This window comes from Grammomys surdaster, unplaced genomic scaffold, assembly GCF_004785775.1.
Source record: "Grammomys surdaster isolate TR1022 unplaced genomic scaffold, NIH_TR_1.0 128, whole genome shotgun sequence".
Classification (NCBI taxonomy): Eukaryota; Metazoa; Chordata; class Mammalia; order Rodentia; family Muridae; genus Grammomys; species Grammomys surdaster.
In genome coordinates this window covers 562,060-574,945 of record NW_021604586.1, presented here as the reverse complement: position 1 = coordinate 574,945, position 12,886 = coordinate 562,060, and the positions used below count along the sequence as shown (strand labels likewise).

General features: G+C 47.6%; 1 protein-coding gene across 1 annotated transcript in view; it reads left to right on the top strand.

Annotated features, from left to right (window-relative positions):
* The window catches only part of Cdyl2 (chromodomain Y like 2), a 160,009-nt gene extending 149,101 nt beyond the window's left edge, over nt 1-10,908 (top strand). Inside the window, exons 5-7 of the mRNA XM_028753450.1 lie at nt 2,517-2,727; nt 6,360-6,503; nt 10,162-10,908. Of these exons, the coding sequence (XP_028609283.1) occupies nt 2,517-2,727; nt 6,360-6,503; nt 10,162-10,320 (514 nt within the window). The 3' untranslated portion in view covers nt 10,321-10,908. The remainder of the gene's footprint in view (nt 1-2,516; nt 2,728-6,359; nt 6,504-10,161) is intronic.
* The last annotated feature ends 1,978 nt before the right edge of the window (nt 10,909-12,886 follow it).

The window sequence follows — 12,886 nt, the reverse complement described above, 5'->3', positions numbered from 1 at the left end:
CCGGGGGGGGGCGGTTTAATAGTCATGGACGTTCTGTACCTGAGAGCATCTGACGAATATGGGGCAGTGTGTCAGGAAGGTTGTGCTGATGCCCTTGGGATACTCAGAGGGAGTGTGGACTGAGAGGAAGGTGTTGCTTGGAGTTTAAAAGTCTTGCTGTATCTCAGATCCTAGATTTTAGATTTGCACAAAGGTTCTTAGAAATGAGATGTCTGATGAAATCCAACCAGCTCCTGACTCCCCTGGACTATCCACAAGAGTTCCAAATCCTTAATAGGCTCAAATTGCATGAGTAAAAGTAAGCCAGTGATCTAGCCTAAAACCCAACCACGAGGGAAGAGAGGATCCAGGAGATGGCCACTGCAAAACCAGTCGTCAGAGGTCGATGGTATTGGAATTCTCTTTGAAGCAGGGCTAACAGTGACCACGGTGACTCTGTCATCACAGTCAGTATGACATGCAAAATGCGGTCAAAGCTGAGTACTCCCTTTAAGGTCCCTCCCCCACCTTAGCAGAGTATAAAATGGATCGTTCCTACAGGAGAATCTGATTCCAGCTTATTGCTGTTGTTCTTGCATCTTTTGATAAATGCTAGGAGGGGAAACATTGTCAACAGACGGTATTGACTCAGCTCCCTGTATGAGTTAAGCATTAGCTGATATAACAAATAAACTCCCAATATATAATGGCCTGGTCTTGATCAGTGTTAGGAGGGGCGTTATCAACAGATGGTATTGACTCAGCTACTTGTGTGTATTAGTTAAGCATTAGCTGATATAATCAATAAACTCCCAATATATAATTGTTCAGCAGGACCAGAAATTTACTTCTTTTACACAGAAAAGTAAATAAGTGTACCATCCATTCCATGGCTGTCCTCCAAACAGTGGCTTAAGAATCCAGACCCTTCCATCCTGTGCTCCACTGGTATCCTCATGCTCAGTTAGACGACAGGGCTTGGAGATTTGCATGGTTCGAGGTGGGAGGCTGTGCTCACTTGGAAGGGTGTATATAGTCTACACTCAACGGCCAGCCCTTGATGACTCAGCCATAGCCAGTTACAAAGAAGCCCAAGAAATGTAGACTGTTAGTAGACCAGGAAGAAGAGGGTACTGAGGCAGTCTTTGTATCTCTTCTAGGAGACAGCCTATTTCTTCAATGGCTGTTTATGGGGTCCTAATTTCAAAGTTGATGGAAGCCAGGCAATGCCACAGGACGGTCTGTGAATGTCCCTTGGAGCTAAAAACAGTAGAAAGATTAATAAAAATGCAATCGGACTATCAGTAGGGTAATTGCAAATTGCGATGGTGGTGGTAGTTCCCAGTCTTCCTTCCAGGAACAATGAATGCTAGCTTCACTAGACGTCTTGTAACTTCTCTCCATTCCCAGATGAATTTTAACATTTTATAGATCTTGGATAGCAACTAGAGGAGAGGCAGAGAGCATTTAAAAGCAACAGAAGTCATTTCTAGGGGCTGGAGGGATGTCTCAGCAATAGACTACTTTCAGCTCTTCCAGAGGTTCTGGGGTCAATTCCTAGTGCCTATGTGAGGCAGCTCATGACCGTCTGTAACTCCAGCCCCATGGGATCTACTGCCCTCTTCTGGCATCCAAAGGCACCTGCACTCATATGGTGCACATACACACACACCAGCACGCGCACACACATACACACACAGAGTGAAGAATCATTCCTGGTAGCCCTGTTTTGTAGTTAAATATTCATGCTATAACCTTGATGCAGGATGTCAGCAGAGTAGCATCACTCTATTCCCTAGCTTTGAGTTTAGTAGCTTCCCAGTGGGAGCCCAGCATCCGTCCCCAGTTTCAGTCAAGGCCCTCCTAGCGTTAGACCTTCAGAAGCACCGTGGAACCAACCTTGATGACTCTGGCATCTCTGTAGGTAATTCAGAAGCAGACCATCCCAGGATTGGAAGGAATCTTAGGTGTCCCCTAGGGCCTGCCCATGTACACCATCTGAAGCTTGAATTCCACTTTCAACGTCACTCAAAGTGATCATCAAGCCAAAGCCAGATTTCCTCTAAGAACAGTGAAGTCATTCCTCCCCAGCCGCTGCATCTTGGTCTGGGATGTTATGGTCATTTGTTCTCCCCTTGAGGTGGAATTACCCTTGAGGGATACTTCTGAAGGGAACCTTCCTTTAGCTCTTGTGTAGAACTGTGGCCTGCTTGTCTTCCTTAATATATATAAGTTTTCAGTATCTAGGGTGCTCAAAGAATTTACTGTTAAGGTCATGGCTTTTGAATTTAGAGGGGAGGTAAAGAGAGCTACGCTGACATATCAGGCATGGACTAGGCCAACAGGGTGTGTACCCACCCCATTCATCCCTTCTGAGAACCTGGCAGCCCTGTGTTTCTATGAGTAGGGTATGTGGCCTATGGTTGGCCTCCACCTGCTTCCAATGACCAGGAATTGTGCCGTGGCTCCTGGGAGAATCGGGGGAATCCACAGACCAGCAAATGTAAGCCATTAAAGATGGTCTTTTCTTTCTCCAGGGACTTCGTGAAAGCCTTTATCCAGTTTAAGAAGCCCATTGTGGTAGCCATTAATGGGCCAGCATTGGGCCTGGGCGCCTCCATTCTACCCCTCTGTGACATCGTATGGGCCAGCGAGAAGGCCTGGTTTCAGACACCATATGCTACTATCCGACTCACCCCGGCTGGCTGTTCCTCCTACACCTTCCCCCAGATCCTAGGTGTGGCGCTGGTAAGCCTCCTGTTTCCTCCATAACTTCTCAGTCTGAGATGCATGTGCCTGGACCTCAGCAGGACCCTTTTCCTGGCGTTCAAACATGGCAGTGTCCTATGAGTAAAACCCAGGTATCTTTTAGACCCCATGAATCTGCTCTGGCATCATCCTCTGTTGTCCCAGAATTGCTGTGACTGAAGCCAGGCAGATCTCAGCCAGACAGATCTCAGCCAGACAGATCTCAGCCAGACAGATCTCAGCCAGAAAGAAAGGTCTTCAAGCTCTTGGTGTCTAATGGAGTAGCTGAGCTAAGATGTCAGTGATGATGCCTACTTAATATTTACCTACTGTGTGCCAGGTGCCGTGCACATAGTGTTCCCTTTATTCCTTATTATTCGCTGGTAAGGCTGTGTCTTTGGGAGAGTTGAGCACTGCAACCAACAGCCATAGTTATCAGAGTCTAGCATGGTGGTGGCAGGACAAGTCTAGTCACAGTAGTGATGACAGGACATAGAGAACATTCACTGTGCATTGGGGCCACACACAACGCCATGAGGACAATGGTTGTTGTCACCAGTGAACATGTGTAGCAGACCAAGGCTCTGATGAATAAGGAAGCTATCTAAAGTGTGCAGTGGGCTAAGGGATTTGCTCAGTTGGTCTCAAGGGCTTGCCTCATAAGCATAAGGACCTGAGTTCAATTTCCAGAACCCACATAAAAAAGTCTTGGTGTGGTGGCAGATGCTTGTAATCTCAGGACAGGGGAGACAGACAAACTTGGGGGTTTGCCAGTCAAGCCTTAAACTACCTGGTGAGTTCTAAACCCGTATGAGACATCCATCTCAAAAAAGAAGGTGTTGGTACCTAAAGAATGATCCCTGAGGTTATCCTTTGACCTCTAGATATGTGTATATGCACATGCACATACATGAAATGAACTAAATAAAGTCATGTGGTGCAATGGTTGTCCTAGGACCATGATCCTCAACCTTATTGTATGCTATGCCCCTTTAATACAGTTCCTCACGTTGTGGTGACCCTCAACTATAAAATTATTTTTGTTGACCCTTCATCATTTCGCTACTGTTGTGAATCATAAAGTAAATACCTGGCATGCATTTGCAATATCTGATGTATGCAACCCCTATGTATGAAAGGGTCACTCAACCCCCGAAGGGGTCACGACCCACAGGCTGAGAACCATTGTCCTAGGGTTTGCATCTCTGTGATTCACCACACAGTCTGTGCTCTCTACCCAGCCTGTCATAAAGCAGAAGGACAAATGAGGAGTGAGTTTCAGAGACACACAGACAAGGCTGGGGGTTCAGACAGTGCACCTGGACCAGGCATGTGTTAGAGGTGGCCTTGGCACGCAAGATGGTGGGAGGAAGGTGGCATAGGTGACCAGGCTGACCTGAACCGTGGGCCATACCTATCAGGGAGGGTAATGCACATTTCAAGGAGGCCTGCATGGTGACTGCAGGAGGCACCCTACCAGCAGGTTATGTTGTAGGTTATGGGAGAGCCTATAATCTGCTAGGATAGCATAACCCGAGTGAAAGGGACAACCCTACAGCTCTAAGTCAAGAGTACACCATCCGATGCCCTCCTACCTTGTCACGTGGGTCTCTCGTTAACTGGTTCAGTTTCTGAATAGGCTCCAGGGTACCTCTTGGAGCTACTTATTACTAATCCACCTTTAAGCAAGCCCCGGCTATCCCAAGGCAGCCTGTGCACTAGTACACTAGTGAACTCTGATGGCTTCCGTCTGTCTAGGTGCTCTGGAATCCCTGGGCAGAGGGCTGTACAGGGAGCTTTACAAGCAGGGTGGGGGTGGGGTAAGGTGTCCTAGCCTGCCTGTCATGTGAGAGGTTGAGTAGCCATATCTCTTCTGCTTTATTAGTGTCCTTCCCTGCTCCTTTCAAAATTGATCTCACCAGCAGTAATAAAAACAGTGTCCCATCATCATGATCTCTGGACCACACACCAGCTGTTGATCTGGCACCATCTCCAATGATCCAGCCCCAGCTAGAAGCCCACAGCCATAGCTGTCAAATGCCTCTGGGATGGCAGAGATGCCTATAAGGTTTAAAGGACTTGCCCAGAGACTGAATCAGGACCAACCTTTACGTTGATATTTTCTTAGCTCTAGCTTGTGTTATTTGTTCTTAGTCGTCCTTGTCAGCGAGCCCTTGGCTTAACCAGCTGCCTGAGAAGTCCCTTCCTTGGGCCTCTAGATAAGACCCATGTTTCTCTTCAAAGAGAACACTGGAAGGACACTGTTGGGGATGACTGGGAGACTCCCGTGTACTCGGAGAGCCCATGTGCCTCCCATCTGCCATGGTGTAGTATCTCTAGGTTCACAGTGTAGGTACGGGCAGGTGTGTATCACAGTCACAGCCAGATGCCACTTTCCCCAGCTTCCTTTGAGGACATGGAAGATGGCCATTCTGTTCCAGCGAGTCCCTACCTCTAATCCTGTCTTGATTTAGGCACCACATTGTCTATGGAGCCGACCAACAGGTGGGACTTAGAAGCCGTTTGGACTCGAGCCCTATAGGATGTCTTGGGTTACTCTTAGCCTCCCTGGTTGCGGCTCAGAGCTGGGAGGTGACACTTTCCCATTGACATGAGCCCCATGCCCTCAACTACGTCAGCTGCTCCCCGTTTTTATGGCCATAAAAATGTTTAAGCTGTCTGGTATTGTCTCTGCCTTCCCACCTATACAGTCTGTGACTCTAAAAGTGTATAGAGGAACATGTGTTCTCAGCCGAGTTCTGTCCCGGTGAGGGAGAGGAAGAGAGAGATACTCTAGGGTCCCAGAGTCTCCTTCAAGTGTACAGCTTGTCAAGGGGCCCAGTTCTTAAAGCTTCACCACTTCCCCCAAAGAATCAAGCCAGGGACCAATCCATGAGCGTTCAGCTTTGAGGAACATGTAAGGCCCTGTAGCACTGCATAGGACAGCTGCCTGTTTCGAAGCAGAGGGACTCCTTTGAAGAGTTGGGTGCAGAGGCAGCCCAGCTAAGGAAGGTGTGCACCATCTGTCCTAACTACATAGTGCCTGGTCCCCAGACCACTGGACGATATTTCTCCATCTTGGTATCATGATCCTTGGGTTCCTAATGCTGCAGATATTTTTGATTGGCACATATATTGTTTTTAAACTTAATGGTTCTTCTGATGTTTTTAATCCTCCATCTTTCCATCTCCCTCTCCTCCTTCCTTGTCTCCGCACCTTCCTTCTTCCCTCAGAAATCAATTGTCTTCTGAGAGGAGGGACTTGTCTCACATTTCAGCTGGAAAGTGCTAACGTGTAGGTTAGATCATCCCCTCCTTCCTGGACCAGTCTTTACAGGGCAGGCTACTCACACTAAAATGAACGTCCAAGTCCAGTGCATACCCACCCAAGGTTCAGCCGCTGGCGGGGAGTACTGTCAGGTTCACGGAGCTTCAGCAAACCCATTGGTTTCTTATGACAGTTTAATAAAAGCTGTGACAGATGTTTTTGTATGCAGTTTATACAGTGTCTGACCCTAGATTCCAAATCCAGCCGGAGAGCAGAGGCACTCACGCCCAGCTGGTCCAGGGCTCCCTAGAGGACATCGGCAGAGCTCTGTGCCCTCAGCTCTCTCCTGCTTTTGCTCTTTCAGGCCAATGAAATGCTGTTCTGTGGGCGGAAACTCACTGCCCAAGAAGCATGCAGCCGGGGCCTTGTGTCGCAGGTCTTCTGGCCCACGACATTCAGCCAAGAGGTCATGCTGCGGGTGAAGGAGATGGCGTCTTGCAGTGCTGTGGTGAGTCCCTGTGTGATCCCTGTGCTTTCCTCATGAGTAGATGATTTGTGTGTGTGTGTGTGTACATGTATGTATGTACATATGTGTATGTGTATATGTGTGCATGTGTGTATGTACATGTGTGTATGTGCATGTACATGAATGTTCATGTGTGTGTATGTGTATACATGTGTATGTGTGTTGGCATGTGTGTACATGTATGTGTGTACATGTGGGTGTATGTTTGTATGTATGTGTATATGTATGTGTGTACGTGTATGTGTGTACATGTGTGTGTGTATTTGTGTATATGTGTTGGTGTGTGTACATGTATGTGTGTATGTACGTGTGTGTATGTTCATGTGTGTGTGTGTGTACTTATGTGTATATGTGTGTACATGTGTATACATATGTATATACATGTGTATGGGTGTTGGTGTGTGTGTACATGTATGTGTGTATGTGTGTGTACGTGTGTACATGTGTACGTGTGTGTGTGTGTGTATGTGTGTATGCGCATGTGTGCAGGTGGAGTCCTTAGGCCAACTAGGAATTTCTTTCTAAGTCGCCTCCACCTACCTTACTTCTTAAGACAAGACCTCTCACAAAACCTGTGGCTTGCCAATTTGGCTTGACTGGCTGGTCAGTGAGCCTCCAAGGGAATCCTCCTGTCTCTACCTCCCCAGTGCTAGGATTGTAAATGTGCACCATCATACCCAGCATTTTACATGGGTTCTGGAGGATCAAACTCAGGTCCTCGTGCTTATGTGACGACTGAGTCATCCCTACCGCCTCCCCAGGGACCTACAGAGCCAGTGAAGGGTTTTCTGCAGTGTGGGATTTATTGTCTCTTGGTACAGAAAGCCTAAGTTAGAGGAAGAGGCCCAGGATACTGCATAGTCTTATCTGTGCCCAGTTAGAAGGGGCTCATGGGAAAGGTTTCCACTCTGGAATAGCAAGCACGGTGTTAAGAGAAACCCCTGAATGCCTACAGCATCACCAGAGCCACAGGTCAAGGGATGGGACCAGCCCAAGATGAGCAACTAGAGCATGCTCCCCTGTGTTTGATTTCTTCTGTCCAGCCTAATGCTTGACACATCTAAATATTTCCTTTGGACTCTGAGCATTCAGTAAAGAAGAGATAAGTCACACCTTCACCAAGGTGCCAGGGTTTAATTAAATGGTTTTTTTTTTTAAATCTTATTACATAAACTCTGAGTGAGCACAAGAGGAGACTCTCCTATGGGGAGAGGGAAGAAAGGCTAAAACGTGGGAGTCTGAGGACCAGTTCCAGTGGGTCACAGACATTGGAGGAGAAGGTCCTGCTCTCTTATCCTTAAGAAACAGAGTGCTGGTCTGCTCTGTGGGCCACACCCTTGACCTCACGTGCCTTCTCCCTCCACAAGCATTCCACTTTGATACCAAGATTCTGGTGATGTGGGCATTTGCTCTGTCTCTTCTCAGTAGCCATTTATTGTACACCTACCGTGTGTGTGTGCACACACATTTACTGTACACCTACTGTGTGTGTGTGCGCACACATTTACTGTACACCTACTGTGTGTGTGTGCACACATTTATTGTACACCTACTGTGTATGTGTGGACACACATTTATTGTACACCTACTGTGTGTGTGTGTACCCCAACAAGAGTGCTGCTCATGATGGTCACGATAGTCTTCCATACTGGTGGATGCCTGTGCACCTGATATGAGCCTTGTACCTTACCGATTCTATGTAGATTCTCTTTAACTTACGGCTGGGTTAGTTACTCTCCCTCTTTCCCTAAGATTCTCTGTGTTTCAGCTCTGAAAATCTTGCCAGGAAACCTTATGTTCCTAGTAAACAGGCATGCTTAACCACCTGAGGGTCAACCTCACAGAGAGAGGCAGGGGGAGAGGAGAGTTCAAACAGAGGGTATGGGAGGCAGGAAGTCTAAGTGTCCACAGGCATCTAAACAGTGGCTGTGGCCATTTTGCGCAGAGGATGTCAGGACAGGCCTGAGCTGCCATGGGGAGTGTAGTCGGTTCTCTGGGAAAGGGAAGCACCCAGGTGAAGCAGCTGTTTCAAGGATAACCAAGGGGACCAATTTGTAGGAGCGGCCCACTCAGGAGAAACTTCTCCACCAGTACTGTGGACCCAGGAACTTTAGGTGACTTCCTGAGAGAGGACTCTCCCTCAGAGTGAAACCCGCAGCCTTTGGAGGTAGTGCCCTTAGGAGAGAAAGATTCCAGGATAAGAGGTGTATAGGCCCTCCTAATACCCAGCAGCCTCTAGTCCATGCTGGAGTTAAGGTCCTTCTAGAAGGCTGGCACCTGAGAGTCTGCCTCTTGCATTTGGCTGTTTCAAGGTGCTTAGAATAATGAGAACCTGGGTCTTGACCCCTGGGGAGGCATTGTCATGGTCCGAGGATCAGCCAGATGAAGTTCCTTGTGGCACTGTTGAATGATCCAGCCCTGGGCCCGTGTTCCCTTCTTAGGGTCCTTTATCTACAATGGGGGTTGAGGTCTGAACTAGAGATACTTGAAAGAGATCAGAAAAAGAATATATCCACGGAGCCTGCTCATCACGGCGCGGTTTTAATACTACAACAATTGTTGTCCAGTACTAACAACCGCTAGCACTTATTACTCTAGTATCAGTGTGATTACTCACTGCCGTCTTCCTCTGTCATTGCCTGTCGGTTCTGTGGGTATTATGTTGATTACTGAGTTTATTACTGCTCATATCCACAACCGTTGCAGTGCCTGCTGAAGATCGTTACTATGGTGCAACATTATTCATTTCTACAATTTATGCGGCTATTACTCACTGCCACGATTGTTACAGGCTGCCGCCATTCTTACAGTGATGACTGCTAATGGTTCTTGTTACCCAGGACTACAATGAGCACCACTATCAATGGCTGAGCCTGAAAGAGGCGTGGCTATAGGTAGCATCCTGCGGATACTCCAACAACCATTATTAGATCAGCTCACCTCACCTCATTCTGTGTTCAGAGGGACCCTTGGGTTGTGTGTTCTTCCTGACAGGTTGTGCAGAGGGCTCTATTCATCCATGGGGTCGGGTCAAGAGAATGGTTTGCAAACGTGGTCATGAAACCCATAGGCAAATAGCACCAAGAGGCTGTGGACTCAGCTCCGTGGGTAAAGTGCTTGCAGCCATGGAGACCTGCGATTGATATTCTAAAATCTGTATGCATAGGATATGTGTGTGTGTGTGTGTGTGTATGTGTGTATGTATGTGTATGAATGTATATATGTACATGTACAGGTGAACGAGTACTGGGAAGGCAAAAGCAGGTGGATGACGAGCTCACCAGCTAGCCAATCTACCCTGTCTGTAAGCACTAGATTCAGTGAGAGACCCTGTCTCATAAAATAGATGAAGAGGGGTTGAATCACATGTGCACCTACAAACACACACACACACACACACAAGGTACCAATCATATGTCACCTTAGGCAAGGCTCCCGAGCACCATACTTCTCTCCCCCAGCCTTGTCATGGTTAGAGGCTCAACACCTTGACCACCTGAAGCCCCTCAGGACAATGCTGCTAGGCAGACCCTGAAGACCCAGGCTCAAGATTAAGCTCCTCCCTGGCTGTGAACACTGCCGGGCCATAGAGACAGAGGTCATCCCCAGGCCGGCTAACCCAGCATGCGTTTCCTTCCAGGTTTTGGAGGAATCCAAATGCCTAGTCCGAAGCTTCCTGAAGTCTGTGCTGGAAGATGTGAACGAGAAGGAGTGTCTCATGCTGAAGCAGCTCTGGAGCTCCTCCAAAGGCCTGGACTCCCTGTTCAGCTACCTGCAGGACAAAATCTATGAAGTCTGAAGGGCCCCAGCTCACCTGCCCCACTGCTCAAGGGTCTCTGACTTGCAGCCGGGCCCTGTGTGTGTTTCTACCATCGGAGCCCAGGGTCCACCCTAGCCAAGAGTTTGTCAGGGTGTGTCTTTACACCTACGGTTGTATCCATTTCTTGTGCCCTTCGGTTGTTCCTCATTGGTTTGATTTTGTGTAAAGGTGGGAAACGCAGCACCCTTGGCCTCCCTGTGCCCCTGTCCCAGCCAGCCATAGAGCCTTCCAGGGATCCATCTGCCCAGTGCTCTGCCAGGCACTGTTTGTTGACCTTTTCCCCCCACTAGCTGAAATGCTCCTACCGTGGTTCAGAAGGGGAAGACCAACCTCCCTCCTCCTCCCAACTCAGGCTGTGTCTACACAGTGCCTGCAACTTGGAGATGAGGCCACCACAGTTCTCTGGTTATGTGATCTAAGACCAGGGGACAATCATCTTAGGGAATTCACAGACCAATGAGCGTGTGGTAAGCACTCGACTACATAGGCCTGGCTTCAGTCTTCTCTCCAATGCAACTCGGTGTGACTCTTAGGGCTTGGTCTTAAAACCCAACTGAGTGATTTATAAACCCAGATATTGTACATTTAGAAATGTTTTGTTAAATATATATTTTTAAAACAACGTAAGTGGAAATTCTGATAATTTATGTGTATTATATGTAAAGCTAGTTTTGCAAAAAAAAATCATGACTTAGTAGGAAATTTTTTTCTTTATTTGGGTTTATTTTATTTATTTATTTTTGTTTATATATTATGAAGTCTATTGTTCACACAGATCTTATTTTCATACCACCATGGACCAAATACTATTCAAGGTGCACGCCGTTTGGTGCGTTCCTGTGGTGAGCCACGTGGAAAGAGAGAAGATAAGAAAGGATTAAAAGAGGCACAAACCTGTCTCAGATCAGACCTTCTGCGTGCAGCTCATGTGACAAAATGCCAGTTCTCTAATGTTCGAGGACAAGTCATGGTGGCGTTTTCTCTTTCAGTCACTATCATTCAGGAGAATTGGAGGATTCTTATCAGCCCCGTCCCTAAATGCGTGATGGGGAGGAACCCATCTTTAGGATGATGTATTGCCAACGATGAGATTTTTTTTTTCTTTTCTTTTTTTTTTTTTTGCTCTGGGATAAATAAGTGAACTTGGATTTTCAAGACCTTTCCTTCCATATGGACGTTAATGTCTTGGTTGGCCTTCTTGGGGGTGTTGAAGAAGAGAACTCAGTTTCAGGAGTTTCTTTACGGTCCAAACATGAATCTTTAATTGTTTTTTTAAGCTGGGAGAATACAAGGAAAGCCGTATCCAGCATGGAGGTCTCCTTGCCTCACTGGCCCTACCCTACTGGAGCCTCTAGTAGCTGTCATAATGTTATCCAATCAAAGTCCCTGGATCTGCACAGAGGGAGAGTTTGTGTCAGTTTATGAAGAGACAAGAAATGGAAGGGACTCATTGTGAAGGGACCTCAAACCTATTTGAGATCATGCGCTCAGAGAAACTTAGACCATGGGGAGTAGGATGCTAGGTCAGTTCTAGATGGAATACCACCTTGACTGCTGTTCTTGTCAATTCCTTTTGAGTTTCCAGCCCTTCTTTGGTGACAGCGGGGTACAGTGCAGAGTCAGCACAGTTTGTGGAGGGGAGGTGGGCTGCAAAAGTAGAGATGGTTCTTTGGCTGCCCTTGCATGGGGATAGCTGCCCCGTCACAGGTGGAAGGAATGCACGGCCCTAAGCTTGGAATGAAGCAGGCAGCTGAATGTTTTCATGAGAATTAGTGAAGTGGCCCTCTCCACAGTGGCTCCCACGTGCTCTTGGCCTCGTGGGCCTTAGAAGGACGTTGCTTTGCTCTATAGAAATGCTTTAGAGCTCAGAAGGGGCTCAGGAAGAGAAGAATTTTACTTCTGTTTTCTCCACCAGCCTCTTCCACCTTGGCCAGGAGGAGCTTGAGAGTACAGTCCCCTTTGTTTTGGTCACAGGAAAACAGAATTGAAGCATGTGGCCCCCTGGAGTCCCTATAGAACACTGGAGGAGCTGTGGACTGGGGTGTAGAGAGTTAATGCAGAGCACCTGAGCCCATTGGTGTCCCTTCACCATGGGATGAGCTCCATGTACACTTCCCCCACACCCTTCAGACAGCTCTTGCTCTGTACATGTCTGAGTAACTCTCTACTGTTGCTGCCTCCTCCATAGGAACTCCTAGTCCCATGCTTTCTGGTTAGCTTCCGATCAAGCCAGTTTTGTCCGTAGGGGAGCAAGTTGTCAGGGTTCTTTCTGGAAACAAAAGGAGAATGTTTAGAAATTCCTGTTGGTCAGAGTTCATCTTCAACTCCTGTTGACGCAACCAGATATGCTTTATCTTCGGGCGTTTGATGAGCACCAAATTCTGGGACCCTCGAAGACTGAGGTGGACATTGACTATTTCTGAGGTAGAATTCACCCTGCTTGTTTTTAAAGACCGTGGTTCTGTCTGTTTGAAGCGGGTAGCTCTGCCACATGGCCACAAGTTGTCTAGTCAACCTGCTGGGCTGGGAGTTGGTATTGTTTCAG